At 53.0% G+C, this 21,360-nt stretch overlaps 1 protein-coding gene across 1 annotated transcript in view; it reads left to right on the forward strand.

Moving 5' to 3' along the window:
- Positions 1-17,330, forward strand: part of CREB3L1 (cAMP responsive element binding protein 3 like 1) — a 35,368-nt gene extending 18,038 nt beyond the window's left edge. Inside the window, exons 2-12 of the mRNA XM_061203292.1 lie at positions 967-1,195; positions 4,300-4,484; positions 7,127-7,205; positions 9,352-9,509; positions 10,162-10,311; positions 10,466-10,524; positions 10,712-10,780; positions 12,785-12,884; positions 13,811-13,937; positions 16,167-16,434; positions 16,621-17,330. Coding sequence (XP_061059275.1) covers positions 967-1,195; positions 4,300-4,484; positions 7,127-7,205; positions 9,352-9,509; positions 10,162-10,311; positions 10,466-10,524; positions 10,712-10,780; positions 12,785-12,884; positions 13,811-13,937; positions 16,167-16,434; positions 16,621-16,657 — 1,461 coding nt within the window. The 3' untranslated portion in view covers positions 16,658-17,330. The remainder of the gene's footprint in view (positions 1-966; positions 1,196-4,299; positions 4,485-7,126; positions 7,206-9,351; positions 9,510-10,161; positions 10,312-10,465; positions 10,525-10,711; positions 10,781-12,784; positions 12,885-13,810; positions 13,938-16,166; positions 16,435-16,620) is intronic.
- Positions 17,331-21,360: the final 4,030 nt, after the last annotated feature.

Below are 21,360 nucleotides of genomic sequence, written 5' to 3' on the forward strand. Positions count from 1 at the left end.
ACATAGAGACATTAATCAACTTTCCCAGGATCGTGGAGCCCAATATTTTTCAGACTATTTTGTTTCTGAGAAATATATTTTACATCCTTCCCAAGAACATACACACACACACATACACAAAACTGAGATTTTAAAAATCTACCAAGTATTTAACTTCCCTATGTGCACTCTGATATTTTTCTACTCTATTTTATTCTGTTTTCTTTTTTCTTAAATTCTGGTCGTGACCTACTAAATTGATTTCACAACCCATTAATGAGTCACCACCCACAGTTTGAACGGCACTGAGTCATAGCTAGGAGCATCAGGGCCAGGATTCAAATCCAAATGATATGGCTCTGGAGCCTAATCTCTTGGTATAAAGAATGGCTGGGAAAAGGGAGACACTGGAGGCACGCGGACAAGTGGGGACTGTACTAATGAGGGGGGCAGAGTCCTCGGTAATCTCACCACCTTGCATTCCAGCAAAAGAGAATACAAAAGTCACTGATATTGCCTTTGGAATGCAAACTTGCTGGCATAGATACACTTATTCTTTAGTACTTAGTCCTCCCATGAAGGAAGTAGGGTGGACTGAGAAACAGACTTGGGCAATCTAAGTGATTTGACCAAGGTCACAGAGCCAGCACTAAAGCCCTGTGTCCTATCGCCTGGATTCTTTCACACCATCCAGGACTCACCCTTGAGGATACTGACGGAGAGGCTAGAGACAGCGGTGGAGGTGGTGGTGGCAGTAATGTGATGACGGGGTGACAGTAGTGATAGAAATGATAATAGTTGGTATGATGATGTGGGCCGGGGGGAAGTTGGTGGTGGTGGTGGTGGTATTAATGATGGAGGGAAGAGTAATGGGGAGGTTGCAGGGACAGCGGTGGTGGTGGCAGGGCTGGTGGCACCACCAGAGCAGCATCTGCGCCCCCTTTCCAGGGTGAGCTGACTCCCTCCTCTCCCCTCCCCCTTTGCTAGCACTTCCCTGAGCACCTGGACCACTTTGCAGAGAACATGGAGGACTTCTCCAACGACCTGTTCAGCAGTTTCTTTGATGACCCCGTGCTGGACGAGAAGAGCCCTCTACTGGACATGGAACTGGACTCCCCCACGCCGGGCATCCAGGCTGAGCACAGCTACTCCCTGAGTGGTGACTCGGCACCTCAGAGCCCCATTGTGCCCATCAAGATGGAGGACACCACCCAAGGTAAGAAGGGGTGGCGGGGCCCAGGGTACCAGACCCGAGGAGGGACACCAGACCCAGAGGAGGGACACCAGACCCGAGGAGGGACACCAGACCTGAGGGGGCTCCCACAAAAACCTCTCAGGGGAGCCCCCCGCCTTTTTGTTCTTCCGCAAGTCAGACCCAGAAGGGCACTTCTCAAGAGGGTCTTTGGCTGACTTAGGTCAGTGATGTGCAAAGGGTGGGTCCCAGACCAGGGGCAGCACCTGGGAACTTGTTAGAAATGCAGATTCTCAGGTCCCACCCAGACCTGCTGGATCGGAAACTCTGTGGGGAGGATCCAGCCTTCCAGGTGATTCTGATGCATGCTTAGGTCTGGGAACCAGCCTTAGATGGAACAGCTGGGGGGGAGGGGAGGATTAAACAATAAATGTGGACAAGTCACCAAGACTCTAGAACCTTACCACCTCCTCACACTGTGATGTCCTCTGAGATGTTACCTGGGCGAAACACCTGCACCCTATTTTTTTTTTTTTTTTTTTTTGCCACATCACACGGATCTCAGGATCTCAGTTCCCCGACCAGGGATCGAACCCGGGCCCCGGCAGTGAAAGCCCGGAATCCTAACCACTAGGCCACCAGGGAACTCCCCTGCACCCTACTTTTATTGCCAAAGGTAGGGTTCTCTAAAGCTCTCCTCTCCCCCACCTCCCTCCCTTTTAAGCAAAGGGCCCTTTGAGTTTTTCCTCTCAGGTGATCAACATTTGAGAACTCCAGACTGTGCCCCACCTAGAAATGGTCTCTTTAGGCATTTCCTCATATGGCTCCATCATATTTGGACACATGTCTTAGCCTTGATAAGCCTCAGTTTCTTCATCTACAAATGGGAATAACAATAAACATTTCTATAGCACTCTCCAGTTTACAAAGTGCCTTCGTGTTATTATCTCATTTGTTTCTCACAACTCACAGGTGAGGTCAGGATCACTTTTATCATACTCCGCATTTGTCTGATAAGGAAAATGAGACTTCGGGAAAGCTGAGTTGTTTAGGTTATGCACACAGTCAATGCAGAACAGGGACTTGGGAGCAAGCAGGCCCCCTGATTCTAAACCTCACACCCATGCCACCACCACACTTGCCAGCCTTAAGGGGTGCTAAAGGGTACTGGCTTTGGTGTGCATCCTGGTGCCTCAACCGGCTGCTGTGTGATCTTTAACAAGTTGCTTAACCTCTCTGGACCTCGGTTTCCTCAATTACAAAATGAAGACACTAGGTATCTTGAGAATTCTGGCCAGGATTAAAAATATATATATGAAAAGTACCCAGCTCAGTCAGTGCCCAGCACATTTCATATATATGTGTGTGTGTGTGTGTGTGTGTGTGTGTGTGTGTGTGTGTGTATAAAATTAGTGACTATTTCCTTATGTGTATAAAAGTCCTATTAAAACTATCGTGTCTAGAACCATGAACAGGGTTCTTATTCCACTTTCTCTTTGGAGGACAGTGGTCTTGAGTGAGTATTTTAATCTTCTCAACTCTTAAATGGGCAGAATAGCAGTGCCTGCCGCCAGGGTTGGTGGGAGGAATACACAAATTCATATGCAGCAAGAGCTTAGAATTAGACTCAGTGCAAGAAATGTGAGCTGCTTCTGTGGGTCTTTGAGATTCCCCAGGGCAGAGACGGGACTTTGTACCCGGCCCCCATCCAGCCGCTTGAGGGCAGGGACACCTTCTGGGGCTTTAAGTGGCTCCAGGGCTCGTGGCTATGGAGGTCTCAACTTCCCTGTGTGCCCTGGCCTCAGCCCAGCCTCTGGAGGTCACCTCGATGGGGTGTCAGGCCCCAGCCTGGGGAAGGGTAGCATGTGGAGTGGACAGCCTCCCAGCCCGGCAACTCCTCACCACCCCAAGTCTATTTTTAGAGCAGTTTGTCTGTGGGTCCTTTGCAGGGGGCAGCTTCCCGGAGGCCGGCGGGCTGGCCCTGTAATTTGGGAAGATTGTGGGTGTTCTTGGAGCCCAGGGGCAGCCTGCAGCCCAGAACTGAGGCCCTCAGCCTCCCAGCAGGGCAGGGCCTAGCCTCTGAGGTGGGATCAGGCAGCTGCTGACCCCTCTCTCCACCCACAGTGGGTTCCAAAGGCTAGAGTCCCCTCTAGCCCACCCATGCTGGCTCCTCAGACCTCTGCCTCACCAGAGCCAGGTGCTGGGGCCACCAGGGGCAGGGCTGACGCCGAGTGGCACCCATCAGGAAAAGGGGGGATGCCCAGCAGCCCTGTGACCCAGGTGAGGCCAGGAGGCCCACGAGGTGGACGCTGCCCTGGGAAACCTGAGCATCACCCCTCACGCCCCACATGCCCCCCCAGGCACCAGGTCCTGTGGATTCTTCCTTCTAAATTTGTCTCCAGTATGTTCCTTCCTCTCCATCCCCACTGCCACTGCCTTAGCATGTGCCTCACCTTCTCTCGCTGGACAATTTCAACAGCCTCCTGCGGGTCTCCCTGCTTCGCTCTGCCGGGCCAGTCTGCACACACAGGCAGAATGATCTTTTTCAACATTACAAATCTGAGCATGCTTAAAACTCTTCAGTGCCTCCCTGTTACCTTTAGGACAAAGTCGCAGCTCCAAGGCCATGCCATCCCTGCTGGCCTCTCTGACCCCACCTTCTCCTTCCCTTTGCGTTCTAACTGCGCTAAACTGCTCGTGACTCTCACCAGATCCCCAGCACCTAGCACGGTGCTCAGCAGATGTTTACTGAATAACAATAATTGTATTCACAATAGCTGCCATTTATTGAACATTTACTTCTTGTCAGGTACTTTTACAGATGAGGAAGCTAAGGCTCAGAGAGGTTAAGCAACTTACCTAAAGTCACACAGCCAGTCAGGAGGGGTCTGTTGTCCAAGCCCACTCTGTAAACTGCTGAATGAAGAAGATGCCCCCACCTCTTCTGGCCCCAGCCCACTCAGCCCTCCTACCTCACAAGCGCCGCCCCCTGCCCTTTTCCACCTGCCTCCTGGTATACCCTAGCATCTCTCCACAGTCCTGTCCAGAGCAGCTCCAAGGGGCCAGGAGAGGGGCTGAGCCCTCTGCTCTAGCAGTCCCCTGAGCCTGGGTCCTGCCCCCTTCCCTAGATGTGGAACACGGAGCGTGGGTGCTGGGACACAAACTGTGCTCGGTCATGGTGAAGCAGGAGCAGAGCCCGGAGCTGCCCGTGGACCCTCTGGCTGCCTCCTCAGCCATGGCTGCCGCTGCTGCCATGGCCACCACCCCGCTGCTGGGCCTCAGCCCCCTGACCAGGCTGCCCGTCCCCCACCAGGTGAGCCTGGGGACTGTTAGTAGGGGCTGAGGGAGGGAGGAGGGATGATGGGTCTCTGTGGGAAGAGCAATCCAAGGCCCTCTGCACACAGGGGCTCTGTGAACAGGGAGCAATGTGACCCTCAAGACTGAGAGTCGGAAATCCCAGACCAGGCCCCTGCCCATCCCTTGGGCCATCCCTTCACCATCCTAGAACAGGCTCAAACCACAGCACCCTCGGAATAAGCTGGGGCCCTCACTGTGTGCAGAAGAAAAATGACAGGGACCCAGGTAGTGCTGGGCATCAGGGGCCCAGTCCAGGGTCTCAGGGAAGGAGACAGCCCAGGCCACTTAATTTTCTCAAAGTGTCTGGATTTTTAAAAAGGAAGAAACACCTAAATGGAAATATAAAAATTATGCCATATTTCAATTGTTTATATTCATGAGATGAATATTTTTAACCCACACCCTCATGCCAGCCCTCACCCCCGTGAATGTATAGATAAGAGCAGTTGGCTATAAATCCAAAGTTGACATCCCAGACCCCTGGCTCCTGGGAGAGGCCCTGACTGGGTCCCAGCTCTGCTCTCACTTGTGCTCTGGGCATGTTGCCGTCCCTGTTTTTTCCTCAGCTTCCTTCTCTGTAAAATGGGAGCATGAACTACTGCTAAGGGGGTCCTACCCCTGAGTCTACAGCATGAGGGTTACCTTGAAATCCCTAGAGTCAAGGTTTGGCTGGCACTGCCCCCTGCTGGCCACGCAGCTCACCTGATCAAAATGTACGGGACCAAAAGTGAGAAAGGTCAGCCCCTCCTACTCCACCAGGGACCTGAGGATTCAGGGTTGGCTGCAAATGGGGAGGATCTTTTGGGACCACCTCTAGGACTGGCTCTGCGACGACTCAGCCCTCGCCATAGCAGGAAGGGAAGGCATGACGGCAGCGGCAGCCAGGGTCTTAGATGCTGGGCTCATGCCTCAGAGAAGGAGACTGAGGCGGAAGGGGTTAAGCAACTTGCCCCACAATGCACAGTCAGAAGCAATGGAGCTGCATTCCAAACTCAGCCGCCAGACCCCGGAGCCCACACTTTCCACTCTAGTGAGGCCGCGACCCCCTAGTGGAAGGCACAGGAACCAGGAGCTGGTATGACAATGATGAACGTGTGACCCACATGAGAGCTGTCACCCTACTGCGTCGCAGTCCCTTCATCTGTCACTTGAGGCCTGAGCTGGGATGTAGACCAGGGAATCTCCAAAGTCCCTGCCAGCCTTAACCTCCTGGGATTCTTACTCACCTGCCTAAATTCGGGATTCTGGGTGGTCCCACCCACGATATCATGACCTCTCTGCTGGCTGCAGACCTGGAGAGGAGAGATGGCCCTGAAATCGAACACCCAACACAGTGCCTTCTCAAAGAGAACACCCCTTGTATGTGTGTTGGTCCTCATGTGTAGGAAGCCATGCCTGTTGATGTCCTTTCTGGAACAGCAAGTTGGGATGGCATAAAGAAATAGGAATGCATGTTTATTTAAAGCATTAATCTAATTCTATCAGTCCCTTGCTTAAAAACCCATTAGGGGCTCCTCATTGTTTCAAACTTCTTTGTCTGGATTCTACTCACCCCCTCCCCACGCCCTCCCCCCAGATCTTCTGGTCTTGTTTCTCACCACTCCACCTCTGACACACACCCCTACACTCTGGACACCCTTAATACTTGCAGTTTCCAGATCTAGCTGTGCTCTGTCTGGCCTCTGTGCCTTTGCAGATGCTTTTCCCTCTTCTTGGAATGCCTCTCCCCTCATCTACGTCCTGCCCCATCCTTTATCTGGAATACTCCTATTTATACATCAGGACTCAAACTTCAGCTGCTCAGGGAGCTTTCTCTGGGCCCCCAGCCAGTTAATGCCTCCTTCGTCTGTGCTGTTGTTACCACTCATTGAACAACTACGATCTGCCAGACATTACCTCCCGTCCTCATGGCAACCCACATGGGCTCACAGTCAGTGTAGGGCCAGCCTCCACCAAAAAGATGGCCCTGGCCTCAGAGGCCACAGGAGGCCCTCCTTCTCTGAGCTTAGAGGCTAAACGATGCTACTTGGTCACCATTCTCTTTTCTTAGGTCTACTTGACTTCTCTAAGCACGAGAACTTTCCTCTGCTCCTCTGGAATGTGCCTGGAACCCTGGGCCCAGATACTTTCTTTTTTTTTTTTTTTTTTTTAGATGTTATTCCTGAAGTACACCTCCTATTTCTTTTTAAATTTATTTATTTATTTCTTTATTTTTGGCTGTGTTGGGTCTTCGTTTCTCTGCGAGGGCTTTCTCTAGTTGCGACGAGCGGGGGCCACTCTTCATCGCGGTGCGTGGGCCTCTCACTGTCGCGGCCTCTCTTGTTGCGGAGCACAGGCTCCAGACGCGCAGGCTCAGTAGTTGTGGCTCACGGGCCCAGTTGCTCCGTGGCATGTGGGATCTTCCCAGACCAGGGCTCGAACCCGTGTCCCCTGCATTGGCAGGCAGACTCTCAACCACTGCGCCACGAGGGAAGCCCCAGATACTTTCTTAATGCTGCAGGGCAGACCCCCAGGCCCAGGGAGAGAGGGAGGTTGGATGGCATGGTGGGGACGGGCCCCCCGGGGCAGCTGACGGAGCTGGACCTGTCTCTTCCTCAGGCCCCGGGAGAGATGACTCAGCTGCCAGTGATCAAAGCAGAGCCTCAGGAGGTAAACCAGTTCCTCAAAGTGACACCAGGTAAGTGTGTCCAGAGAGGGACTCTTCCTCTCCACTCTTGGGCAGACCGCATTCTCTTTTTTTTTTTTTTTTTAATTTATATTTATTTTTCGCTGCGTTGAGACTGTTGCTGCACACAGGCTCTCTCTAGTTGCGGCGAGTGGGGGCTACTCTTCGTTGTGGTGCGCAGGCTTCTCATTGCGGTGGCTTCTGTTGTTGCAGAGCATGGGCTCTAGGGTGCACGGGCTTCAGTAGTTGTGGCACACGGGCCTAGTTGCTCCAGTTGCTCCGCGGCATGTGGGCTCATCCCTGATCAGGGCTCGAACCCGTGTCCCCTGCATTGGCAGGTGGATTCTTAACCACTGCGCCACCAGGGAAGCCCAGACCTCATTCTTTACTCCCTTGGTCCAGCCCACCCATCTCCCTCGACACCTCCCATCTCTCCCCAGAATATTCTCTCTTCCCCACCCTGCCCATTCTCCATCCCTCCAGTCCCCTTCTTACACAATCTACAGCTGTCATCACTATTATCAACACCTTCTCACCCCTCCCATCATTCATTAATTGAAGTCCACTCTGTAGCCATCAGTCCATCCATCCATCCATCCATCCATCCATCCATCTACTCATTTATCCATTTATCTGTCCATCCATCCATCTATCCATTTATCCATCCATCCAACTAGAGTTCACTGGGCATCTCCTAGTCCCAGGAGCTGGGGAAGCAGAGAGAGAAGACAGTCCCTGTACCCAAGTAGATCACAGAGTAGTGTGAGCCACAGACAAACCACCAATTATACAGCAGTGATATGGATTAAAGATGGCAGATCCCCAGGAAGCCTTGAAAGCACATCCCCAGACCTGACAGGGGAGAAGAGAACAGAGGAAGCTTCTTGGATTGACCAGAAAGAGAAAGGGCTAACTGAATCTTTCCAATCCCACCTCATTAATTCATCAAACATTGATTAAGCATCCACTGTGCTTATTCAGGCCCTGGACTAAGTACCACAAGGTTTAGAAAGATGAATAAGGCCCAAGTTTCACCCTCAAGTTGGTCCCAGCTTCTGAGAGAAGATACAGAATTAACAGGAAGTAGAAAGGGACCAGTGTGAAAACACCTTACATTGTAGAGTGCCCTTCAATTCATAAAGCGTGTTCCCGTACATTAGCCCATTGCATCCTCCTGGCTCCATGCAAGGAGTCCTTTCACCCCCATTCAGCAGGAAAGTGAGGCTGGGAGAGGTTAAGTAAACATAACTATAGGTCACACAGTTGTGGGGTGCAACAGTCAAGACTTGAACTCAGGTCTCTCTGAGTCCAAGTTCAGTGGTCTTTACAGTCTGGCATCCATAATAGGCAAATGAGAGCCAAAGAAGGGAGGGGGAACTCCTGCAGGAGGCAGTCATGGGCCGAGCCCGGAAGGATGCAGTGCTTCCTCCTGCCAGCCTCAGCCCGGCTCTGCAGTGCAGTCAGCTCCAGATTCCTGCACCTGGACTTAAATCTGGGCATTCAGTGCTGGCCTGGGAGCTCTCCCTGCAGCAAGGCTCTTGGTCCTCTGGGCTCTGCCCAGGCCTCTTCCTGACCACCTGCAGAGCGTCAATCTTCCTGATGCTGTGGCCTCAGAGAGGCAGCACAGAAGGCATGCTGGGGAGAGCAGTGCTCCTGGTGGGTCTGCTGAAAGCCCAGTGCCTGCTGTCCTGTTACCCTGAGGTTGAAAATGGACACCCTGGGGTTTTGCAGTGGAAAGAAAGGGACAGAGGCTTCGGCTTGCCCAGCCTGATCCCCATGGGTCTTGCTATGAGCAGACTCCAGTCACCTCCTGGGGTTGCCAAGTTGGAGGCTCAAAGATCCTGAGCCCTGTGAAGTCAGGGGTAGGGGAGGGACCCCAAGAATCCAGCCTCTGTGATATCCCCACCAAGAACCAGGCTTAAAGGAGCCAGGCTTCTGTGGAGTCAGAGATGGGGTGGCACTCAGGAATTGTCTTCTGGGACATCAGCTCGTCTTTCTGACATGGCAGAGGGGCTTCTGATGTTATAGCGGTCAAGGCCCCAGCAGCCAGTCCCACAGTCAGTCCGGGCTGGCTTAGGCCCATGCCATGCTGAACTCTGATTGTGCGACCAGAGCTGGGGCGCCACCCTGCTAACCTGGCTTCTCCTGCTCTCCCCAGAGGACCTGCTGCAGATGCCTCCGACGCCCCCCAGCAGCCATGGCAGCGACAGTGACGGCTCCCAGAGTCCCCGCTCTCTGCCCCCCTCCAGCCCCATCCGGCCCATGGCCCGCTCCTCCACAGCCATCTCCACCTCCCCCCTCCTCACTGCCCCTCACGTAAGCAGCTGGGGGTGGATTGACCCTAGAGTCAAGGAATTGAGTGCCTGGGGAGCCCTAAGCCTGATCCCCACCCCCATCAGAATTCAGAGAGGCGCCTGCCCGGCAGATGGGAGTGGCAATCTTTTAATCGTGCCTTGGCGTAAATAGGAAACAGGTAGAGAGTCCAAGAGGCCTGCCGAACCCACACTATTGCAGAGCCAGGACTAGAACTTGACATCCCCCACCTTCAGGGGGACGGCCCAGGCTGCCCCCAAAGAGGGCCGAAGTCCACAGATGTTCAGGAGGCCCGAAATCCACTGGGATGGGTGTGGAACCTCCCAAGTCAAGAGGTGGTGGGTGTCTGAGGTGGGTGCTGTTTAGGGGGCCCTGGACAAGTAAGCTTTGAGGCTGTGGGTTCCAGGATGGGATCTCGGGACCACCCCACCCCCAGCAATATACTGAGGGCCAAACATGCCAGGCTCCCAGCAACGTCCTGAGCACTTGATACATGTTATTGGATTTAATTCAGATCTGCCCCTTTTTCAGATGAGGAGACCGAGGCTCAGTGAGTTGAGTGCCTTGCCCAGGTCATGCGAAGAGTAAATGGCAGAGCTTGAATTTGAATGCAGGGCTGTCTGGTTCCTAACTATCATGTTCCCCCTTCCCACAGAAATTACAGGGGACGTCGGGGCCACTGCTCCTGACGGAGGAGGAAAAGCGCACCCTGATTGCTGAGGGCTACCCCATCCCCACGAAACTCCCCCTCACCAAAGCTGAGGAGAAGGCCTTAAAGAGGGTCCGGAGGAAAATCAAGAACAAGGTAAAGCGTGAGCCAGACCCTGCCCCTGCCCTGGGGCTTCCCTGGTTTGGGGGGAGGGCTCTGCTCCCCTGGTGATGCCAGCCCTGAAGTTGGGGAGCCCCAGGTAAGTGGATGTGCGGTGTGGTAACTCCTGTTTGGGGGCTTCCCCCTCTAGATCTCGGCCCAGGAGAGCCGCCGTAAGAAGAAGGAGTATGTGGAGTGTCTAGAAAAGAAGTAAGAGGTCTTGGGCAGGTGGGCGGCTCGGGTGGCCTGGACCCCACTCCCCAGCCCGGCCTGCTCTCCCCAGCCCTCTCTCACAGGGGCGGGGGGCACGGGGACTAGGATGCTGGTGGGCAGGGCTAAGGGGACAGCAGTGAGTCTGGGGGCTGCCCCTGAGCCTGTGCCTGCTTGGCCACCGCAGGGTGGAGACCTTTACATCCGAGAACAACGAACTGTGGAAGAAGGTGGAGACCCTGGAGAATGCCAACAGGTTGGTGGTGCCACCTGCGTCCCCCCGGCCCCTGCCCTTCTGCAGCCAGTGCCTGGCTATGGCATAGCTCTGGGAGGCAGGAGAGAGGAGAGGTCACTGAGTTCAGGATGATGGGAACCCCAGAAACAGGGACTCTGCAGCCTGGGACCCTCAGTTTCCCATCTAGTTACCAGACAGGGCTGGTGAGGTGCTTAAACATGATGATACAGACCAGCACAGCAGCAGCCCCTGGGAACTTGTTAGAAATGCTTATTCTCAGGCCTCATGCCAGGCCTATTGAATCAGGAACTCCAGGGGGAGGGTTCAATGATCTGTGTTTTAATAAGCCCTCCAGGTAATTCTGATGCACCCTAAAGTTAGAACCTACCAGTGTACATGCTTGCCACCCAAAGCGAGTTTCTCAGACCAGCAGCATTAGCATCACATGGGGGCTTGTTAGAAATGCAGAATTTCAGGGGACTTCCCTGGTGGTCCAGTGGTTAAGATTTCGCCTCCCAATGCAGGGGGCGCGGGTTCGATCCCTGTTCGGGGAGCTAAGATCCCACATGTCTCGCGGCCAAAAAACCAAAACATAAAACAGAAGCAATATTGTAACAAATTCAATAAAGACTTTAAAAATGATCCACATCAAAAAAATCTTAAAAAAAAAAAAAGAAAGAAAGAAATGCAGAATCTCGGGACTCTCCCCAGACTTACTGAATCAGAATCTGCATTTCAACAATATCCTTGGGTGATTCACCTGCACAATTAAGCTTGAGAAACATTAGTATGGAACCCGCACAGGGTCTGGCATGCAGTAGCCACGTAAAGTCACAACTCTGGGTGCCATTTTTGTGATTCTGGAAAAACTGTTACGTACACCTCTCTGGGCCCCAGTTTCTCTGTCTAAATGGAGATGATAGAAGCAGTATCTCCCAGGATTCATGTGACGATGTGATGAGACCTAGCAAGTAAAGGGCCAGCACTGTCCTTGGCATTTGAGAATGTTCCATTCATGTTAGCTTTTCTTCTTCGTTTTTTCTTGTTATTATTCTGAATTCTTGATAGTGACCAGCCATGAGCCCACAGTAGGTTTGTGGGAGTAATAATTGTTTGCTGGGAGTAATTAAAATAACAGACAACAGCTAGTATGTAGCAGGTGCTCAACAGAAGGTTTTTTCCTTCTTTCCTTCCTTCTCCCCCAGCTTCTCCAGCGGGATCCAGCCACTCCCCTGATTGACCTGGAGAATGCCCCCCTGACTCAGGGATAGGGGGCGGGAGCCCTCACCCCTCACCCCCTTCCTCTGGCCCAGATTCCTCCCTAGTCCCAAATAGGGCGAGGCCCTTGGAGCTGTTTCGCCACCTGCTGTACATTCTGGGAACTGCAACCCCACCGACCGGCTGGGTGGAGGAAAGAGAGAATTAAACGTTTGTTCACCAAGGGTGGGCTGGGCACCGTCTGTGGGTACCCAGAGGATTTCTCGCCGGGAGGGACCCAGTCCTTGCCCTCAGGGAGCCCACAGTTAGCGAAGGAGACTGACATAGACATTCATAAATAAACGAAGTGTTACAGGTGCTGTGATAAAAGCAAAAACAGCAACAAAATTAACGAAACTGGTAGCTACCATTTCCTGGACACTTGCTCCTCACTATGTACCAGGCAGCTGCCAGACGTGTCCTTCGTATCAGCTCAAGGTGCCGTGGATACAAAGGAGGGAGGGTCAATTTAGCTGTGGCTGGTGCAGGGTATGAAAAAGAAAGTGGCCTCAGCTGAGGTGGTCCAGGCTCGCCTCCAGCCCCCCCTTTGGCCAGGAGCATCACGGGGCACCCCTGAGCCTCCATAGGGTGCCCCAGCTGCACCACAGAGGAGCCACATGAGAGGTGACCTTTTCTGTCTTGACTGAAATGGGCACCTGGCTTGGAAGCCAAGTCTGGAGGCTGCCCAGCTCCTCCCCGGGAGAGCTCCCTGAGGCAGAGATGCCTGCTGGGTCAGAACCTGCCAGGTGACCGCTGTGCCCTCCTCAGGACCCTGCTCCAGCAGCTGCAGAAACTCCAGACTCTGGTCACCAACAAGATCTCCAGACCTTACAAGATGGCTGCCACCCAGACTGGGACCTGCCTCATGGTAGGTGCTGTTCCCTCACCGCAGGGCCATAGGAGGACAGGTCTTCCCCAGGCTGGCTTTCTACGGGGGGCGGTGGGCAGAGCTTCGAGGGCCTGGCCGTATTGTGGGCAGTGTCACCAGAGTAAACCATCCTAGTACCTGATGCACTGGCTCCAGCAGACCCCAGCCTCTTTCCCCAAGTCCATGGACCCTTCCAGAACATGACCTTCCCTGACCAGTTCTAACACGGTGTGGATGTGTAGTGACTCACGTGAACTCAGCTAGAGGATGGCAGGTCAAGTCCCCTGAGGAGGCAGCTTCTGCAGGCCCAGTGGAGTGGAGTGATGGGCCTGGGGGGATGCGGGGAAGTATGGACCTGGTTCTTTCTGGCATAGAGGGTGGGTGCCTAGGCTGTGGCTCAGGCCTCTGCTAGCCCCTCTTCCACATTTCCTGGAGCTGTACAGCCTGTTGCCTCCTGGCTAATCACTCCCCAGGCCCTCCGAGATCCTCAAGCTGTCAGGTGGCAAAGCCCCAGTAGAGGCAGGGGTTAGTTTGGGCTCTGTGGCTCTTAACCTCCTCCTGCTGGCCCGCCTTCCTGGGAATCCTGCTGGGAATCTGGTGTGAAGATACGTCCCCCTCCCTTGCCCCAATCTCAGCCTCCTCCCACACCTACCCCTTCCTTCCCTTCCTGATTCCTCCACCCCATAGGTGATAACCACATTGGCCAATTCCCCCTCTTTTCTAGCACTGCCTGGGGGGGCCCCCCTACAGTGGGCTGAGATGTCCCGACAGCCTCTACCTTCTCCTCCACCACATGCAGGAGGTGGTTGGCTCTGGGAGCAGCTTTCCTGGAAAAATATTGAGCCTTTTGCCCCCATTGGCTCGGGGGCAGGGGGAGGATTGGGGTGGCCAAGGTTGCAGCTCCTCCGCTCTCTCTCCACTACCAGGTGGCAGCCTTGTGCTTCGTCCTGGTGCTGGGCTCCCTCGTGCCCTGCCTCCCTGAGTTCTCCTCCGGCTCCCAGACTGTGAAGGAAGACCCCATGGCCACTGACAGCGTCTACACTGCCAGTCAGAGTGAGTGCTCTGAGCCAGGCTGCCTTCCCCCCACGCCAGCCCCAACTTCTGGGCAGAAGCCAGACACAAGAGAGGAGCCAGGTTTGGGGCTGGCGCCGTCTCATTCTACCTCCCCATTTTGCAGATGGGGAAACTGAGGCCCCCAAAGGGTCTATGATGTGTTCAATGTTAGTTATAGAATTAGGACTACAGTGAAGAGCCCCTGATTCCCAGCCCACCCAGGCGTGGCTTGCGGGGGTAGGTTTAGGGAATAACAGGAATGCTTCCACCCTAGCCCCCATGTATTATGGTGCCAGTTGGTAGGGACATCTGCTAAGTACCATCAGTATTTTACAACTGGGATAGCAAATCAGTTTCAGCTCCAGGGACATTTTCCATAAGACGGTGGTGGCTGCCTGAAGCACTATGTTAAGAAGGACTCTGAGGCACCATTCAGGATCAACAGGAAGGAGTGCCAGGATCCACTGGTAATGTCTGTCATGGGCAGAGGCGGGGTAGTGGTAGTGTGGGCTCAGATAGTTACCATCCCACAGGGGACTGTGAGGATTGTTAAGAACATAGAGCTTCAGAGTCAGTCATATCTGCCACTCACTCACTGCGTCACCTCAGGCATGTGTCTTAAGCACGCTAAATTTCAATTTATCTTGAAAGTGGGAGTTACAAGTTCCACACTTCCTGAGCACATTTGCTGTGAAGACTAAATGACATGGTGCACAAAGGCCATTAGCACAGTGCCTGGTACACAGCAGGCACCTACTAAATGAACACAATCGCTTCCTTTTTGATGAGCTCACAAGAGGAGAGAAAAGATACAACACACAGTGGCAAGGGGAGAACTGGTATAGGGTGCAGCAAAGAATAGTATGGGCTTCCAGAAGCAGAGGATACTTCAGATAGACCTACGGAGGAACTTCCACACAGTCCCTCATCATATACCAGGAGCGAGTTATCCAGCAGGGCAGGAGGAGGAAGAGGAAACAGATGGGAGGTCAGAGAGAGAGGAGCTGGGGAGGGGTGAGTTTCAAGAAGGAGGGATACTGCAGGGAGGATGAGCTAAGCCTGCAGGGCCTAGAGGGGAGGAAGCGGCGTGGGGAGGGTTAGGGGAAGAGGAAGCAGAGGCGGGGAGTGAAAACCACTCCCTGGACCAGAGCAGCCTGAGAAGGAGAGAACAGGTCAGTAACTAAGGGAGGTGGGTGGCAGGGATGTAAGGTCTTGAGAGCCATGTGTCCATTTTCCCAAGGCCTGAGGGGCCTATGTGTGTTGGGAGGTACAGGGAACCTTGGAGAGGAAGGAATGGAAATGGTCCGGGGGGCGGGGGGGGGGCTGGGGTTAGGGGGAGAGAGAGAGAGTGTTGATGGACAAAACCAGAGTCAGAGGAGCCAGAGGAGCGAGGGAATGAATGAGCCCCTCGGAGCGAACGCAGTGGATTTCAGGCCCAGTGTCCGCAGGGCGAAGAAGAAGAGATGACCTCTGGAGCAGGCTGGCTTACAGAGCCGGTGCACCGCACAGCTCCAGGGGCTCCGCTCACATAGACTGTGAGATCCGGGCCCTGAGAGTGAGAAGGGAGGTGGTGGGTCCTGGAGTCAGGCACACCTGGGTTTGCATCTCACCTTCAGTGCAGACTAGCCTGGGACAGTGTGCCTGGCAACCTGGAGCCTCAATTACCTGTTCTGTGAAATGGAGCTAAAAATATCTCATTCTAAGAGTTTCTGTCAATGATTTGATATAGGTTAAAGGATGCCTACAATGCCTGGCACGTGATAGATATCCAAAAAATGTGCTTTCTTTTTTTTTTTTCATTTCCCTGGAGGGCAAATTAGGGCCTAGAACAGGAAAAAGATTTATTCAAGGTCTCACAGAAAGTGAGTGGTACAGTAGGATCAGAACCCAGGTCTCAGATGCCCCAGCCCAGTACCCTCTGCTTAGGAAGATCTAACTTTCTCTGAGTGCAGTTTCAATCACTCTATTATCTCATTTAAACCTCACATCAACAGGAGGTTGGCCCTCGTATTCCTATTTTACAGATGAGCAAACTGAGGCTCAGAAAGGTGAAAGCAAAGGCATGACTTGCCTGCAGTCACACAGCTCAGAATTGCTAGAGCTGGGATTCAGATCCAGGCCCGTAAGATTCCAGGGCCCAGGTCCTTAAACACACACCAGGCCCTGAATGTGGCCTGGATGGGGAGGGAGCCTCTTGGCACCATAGCTCACCCTGAGCTCCTTTTCCAGTGCCCTCCCGAAGCCTCCTGTTCTATGATGAAGGGGCAGGCTCGTGGGAGGATGGCCGCAGCGCCCTGCTGCCCGTGGAGCCCCCGGATGGCTGGGAGATCAAGCCTGGGGGGCCGGCGGAGCAGCGACCCCAGGACCACCTGCAGCATGACCACCTGGACAGCACCCACGAGACCAGCAAGTACCTGAGTGAGGCCTGGCCCAAGGACGTCGGTGGAAACAGCACCAGTCCTGACTTCTCCCATCCTAAGGAGTGGTTCCACGAGAGGTGGGTGGGTGACCCCTTCCCTTCCTGGGGTCCCAGGCTCCCTCTGCCCTCTGCCTGCCCCCGGTCCCCATCTCCTCAGCCACACACTCCCAAGGCCCCGTCCCTCCCGTGTCCAGATCCAGCTTGCAGAGGGGCGAGAGGGTCCTCCCTGGACAGAGTCACCCCTGACTTCTCTTCTCTCTCTAGGGATCTGGGCCCCAACACCACCATCAAACTCTCCTAGGCCGTGCCAAGACCCAGGACACAGGACGTACCCTCTGGCACTCAGAAGAGGGGTTGTCTTGCTCACTAACCCGGATCCGGCTAGTACCCCTGCCCCCTGGGGTCCGTCTTCCCCCCAGCCCACCTTTGCCCCAGATCTTGACTGGGGCCTCTCCTCTCCCCACACATTTGGACTGTCCCCTTAGGCCAACCGCTCTGTTCTCACCACCACTCCACAGCCATCCGTCCTTCTCAGATAAACCACTCACTGGGTTACCTTTCTCATAACGACCAACAGGACCACTGCCTCCCTGCCCCAGCCCCGCCACACACACACACACACACACACACACACACACACGTCAACAGACCGACACACACACCCCACCCCTCCCCCCACTGTACAGAGACCAAGAACAGAAATTGTTTGTAAATAATGAACCTTATTTTTTATTATTGCCAATCCCTAAGATATTGTATTTTACAAGTCTCCCTCCGACCTTCACCCCTCCCTTGTTTTATATTTTATGAAGTTAGTGCGGGCTTTGCTGCTCCCTGGCCCAGGAAAGAGGGTCCCCCCCACCCCTCACCTGGCCTCCCCCTGCCGCTGCCCAAGCCACTGGGCCTTTTTAATTGCCAAACTGCTTCACCCATCAGCTCAGCACATGCTTTAAGAAGGCATAAGTAAAAAAAAAAAAGATGCAGCATCAATTCCCGACTTTGTGCCTTTCTTCATGGTTGGGTTGGGGGCAGGGGCGGGGCGTGGGACTGAAGGATGAAGGAGTAAGAAGAGTAAGTTGATTTTATATTCTGACCAGAGGCGATCGGGGGTGAGGGGTTTGAGAAAGCATTTGCGTTGAGTTCCCTCTTCCAGCCAGGTGCAGAGTTCAAACTAGATGGTCAAAGAATTCTGCAGCAATTCCCCCACCCCAAGGCTCCTCCAAGTACCTACTATTGCTGAGTATGGAAGCAGAAAGGCATATAAGCCACCAAGATGGCCTTTAGAGGGTGGTAACTGCGACAACGAGCACCTAGGGTGGCCAGACGCTGCACCAGGCACTGTACACGCCGTACTCAGGTTGGTCCTCCTAAGACCTGCCAATTTCTTGGTTCTTGTATCCTTTGCTTCAGCTGGATTAAAAGCGCAGGCTTCAGAGTAAGAAGAGCTGTGTTTGGCTACTGGAGCTGCCACTTGCTAGCTATGTGCGGTGGGCAGAATTCCAGTATGACTCCAAGGTTCCTGCCCCCTGGCATACACACTCTGTTTCATCCCTTCCCCTAAGGCCTGGAGGGGACCTGTGAGTGTGAGGGGATGTCACTCCTGTAATTAGGTGACCTTTTATGGAAAAAGTAAAGGGATTTTGCAGGTGTAAGTAAGGTCCCAAATCAGTTGATTCTGAGTTAATTAAAAAGGTTATCCTGGGTCGGCCTGACCTAATCAGGTGAGAGCCATTAAAAGAGGGACTGAGCCCTTCCTGAAGAGATAGTCTCCTGCTGGCCTTGAAGAAGCAAACAGCCATATTGTTGTGAACCACATGGAGAGGGCGGCCTCTAGGCGCTGAAGGCCTCATGCTATGGTGGCAAGGCATTGGATTCTGCCAACAACCTGAGCAGCTTGGAAGAGGGCCTCAGCTCCAGATGAGACCCCAGCCCAGCCAACACCTGGATTGCCACCTGGTGAGAGCCTGAGCATAGGACCCAGCTGAGCTGTACCCAGATCTGAGCCATGGACACTGAGATCATACATGTGTTGTTTAAAGCCATGTTTGTAGTAATTCGTTATGCAGTGTAGGAAACTAAGACACTACGTAACCTGAACCTCTCTGAGCCTCCACTTCTCTGTTTGTAAAAAGAGGATATAACTAAGATTCAGTACGTGAGGCTGTTGTAAGGATTCAATGAGGTAAATCATATAAGGTGTTTAGAACGGGGCCCAACGTACACTGGCTCTGAGAAAGATTAGCTGTGCATTTAGAGGCAGCATCAATACAGTGAGCTAAGGGCCAAGCTAGGGGTGCTATTATAAGCACAGAGGAGGGTGCCTCACCCAGACAAGCAGTAAGGGCTTCCTGGAAGAGGTGACATGAAGGACTGTTGGAAGTAGGCAGGAGAGAGAAAGGGGCATTCCAGAAAGAAACAGCCTGGGCTAAGGCCTCAAAGGTGGGAGAGAGAGCAGGAAAACTTCAAGAAAACCTCAAATAGTTCAGAACAGCCAGAAGGTAAAGGGCAAGGATGCTGAGAACTGAGGCTGGAGAGTGATCAGGGCCCAGATCCAGAAGGGCCTTGAATGCCTTGCTCTGGCATTTGGACTTTATCATGCAGGCATGATACTTTTATACTCAGAAGAAGGGGCCTGGTGGTGGGGATGGCGCCTGGGCCAGCCACCCACCAGAGGAAAAGATGGACAAGACCAGACAGAACTATGGAGCCTCAGAATTGGCCTCCAAGGGACTTCCCTGGTGGTCCAGTGGTTAAGACTTTGCCTTCCAATGCAGGGGGTGAGGGTTCGATCCCTGCTTGGGGAGCTAGGATCCCACATGCCTTGCGGCCAAATAACCAAAACATAAAACAGAAGCAGTATTGTAACAAATTCAATAAAGACTTTAAAAATGGTCCACGTCAAAAAAAAAATCTTTAAAAAAAAAAAAAGAATTGGCCTTCAAGCCCCATCCTCTATCCTCCTCCTCCCACAGCCTCATCTTGACCACTTGATGGGGACCTCATTGCCTGCTGCTGGGCATCAGTTTTAACTGCTAGAATACACAGGCCTTTGCAGCAAGGCCATTAAAGTCTGGGCTCTGGGCCAAAGCTATGATTATCATTAACAATAACTTTTAGCACACCCCCTTTCCTGATTGATTCATCCATTCTCTCTATTAGTCATTCAACAAACTGCCTTCAAAGGTCCCCCAGGCTTGTGGAGGAGGCTGGGGAGTAAACCAGTCATCAGAGCCAGTGTGATGGAGGGGTGTACAGGATGCTAAGGAGATGCAGAAGAATGTCATGTAATTCAGATTCTGTGGGTCAGGGAGGGCAACTTGGACTGAATCTTAAAGGATGGGTTGGCGAGGTACAGAAGGGGTTAGTGTGTTTGGGGTGGAGAAAATGTCAGGTGCAGACACAGAGCCATGAAAAGCAGGGCCAGGACCGGGGTGAGGCAAGGGGGTGATTAGCGTGCAAAATTTAAGGAGGCACTTGTACAGCCCTGAGAGTGAGTACCTCCTTAAATTTGGCACCCTAGGAGCCCCAACTTGCTTCACCTTCATCCCGGCCCTGATAGAAAGTAGGGCCCTTGCAGGGATCTAAAGAAAGAACATTTTATCCTGAAGGTGATAGAGGGCCGCTGAATATTTTTAAGCCGGAGCGTGAGATAATCAGATTTGCCTGTCCTGGGGCTCTGCAGGGGGGTATAGCGATGAAGAGACAGATTCCGGAGATAATTAGAAGGAATTATCAACAGGCTTTGACACCAAATTGGCTGTGGAGTGCAAGAGGGAGGGTGGAGCCCGGCATGACATTTAGGTGTCTGACTTGGAGGCCACAGTGGTGGTGGATGAGACCTTTCGCTGAGACAGGGAATGCAGGAGGAAGAGCAGGTTTGGAGAGAAAAAGAATTCATTTTATCGTATCTTGCATTTGAGCTGCCTGTAGAATGTTCACATTAGCATGCAAGTCTAGGGCTTGGCAGAAAGGGATCCCAGGCAGATTAGAAAATTGTCAGCATCCAAGTGGTATGTTAAAGTCTTGGGTCTGCATAAAGTGAAGAGAGATTTAAGGAAGGACTCCAGGGAAGTTGGACATTAAGAGACAGTGGAGGAAGAGGAGCGAACAAGAAGGCTGAAAAGGAATGGTTGGAGAGGGGAGAAAAACCAGGAGAGGTGAGTGCCCCAGAAACTGATGGAGAGAGCTTCCAGGAACGGTGCTCACAAGGGTCAGATGCTATCTGAGAGGTTGGAAAAGATGAGAAGACAATGTGTCTATTTGCTTTGATAATGAGGAGGTCACCAGTGACCGTGGCTGGAGCTGTGTAGGGAAGAACTGGGGCAGAAGTGAGACCCAGGTGGAAGTGAGAACAGGTGGGTCGGATGTGAAGACTGGGGTAGATGGGGGATGTAGTGAACACTTGTCACAGAGGGTGGCAACTAGAGGGGGGATGTAGGTGAGATCAAGAGCAGTTTGGGGCTGCTCTTTTAGATGGGGGAGAGTGGACCATGGTTATTTCTAGAAGACAAAAACCCAATAGAGAGGGAAGATGATGGATGATGGGGGTGGGTGGGGGAGGGGAAGGGATCCAGGGAGCAGGTGGAAGGATCCACTTTTTTTTTTAAAGAAATACTTTATTTTTTTTAAAGATTGATTTATTTTTTAATTTTATTTACTTATTTATTTATGGCTGCGTCCAGTCGTAGTTGCGGCACATGGGATCTTCGTTGAGGCATGCAGGATCTTTCGTTGCGGCACGCAGTCTTCTCTCTAGTTGCCGCATGCGGATTTTCTCTTCTCTAGCTGTGGCGTGCGCGGGCTCCAGGGTGCGTGGGTCTGTAGGTGTGGCACTCAGGCTCCAGAGCGCGTGGGCTCTGTAGTTTGCGGCGCGGGCTCCAGTTGAGGCGCGGGAGCTCAGTAGTTGTGGCATGTGGGCTTAGTTGTCCCGCGGCATGTGGGATCTTAGTTCCCTGACCAGGGATCAAACCCGCATCCCCCGCATTGCAAGGCAGATTCTTTACC

The sequence above is a fragment of the Eubalaena glacialis genome, chromosome 10 (genome assembly GCF_028564815.1).
Source record: "Eubalaena glacialis isolate mEubGla1 chromosome 10, mEubGla1.1.hap2.+ XY, whole genome shotgun sequence".
NCBI lineage: Eukaryota > Metazoa > Chordata > Mammalia > Artiodactyla > Balaenidae > Eubalaena > Eubalaena glacialis.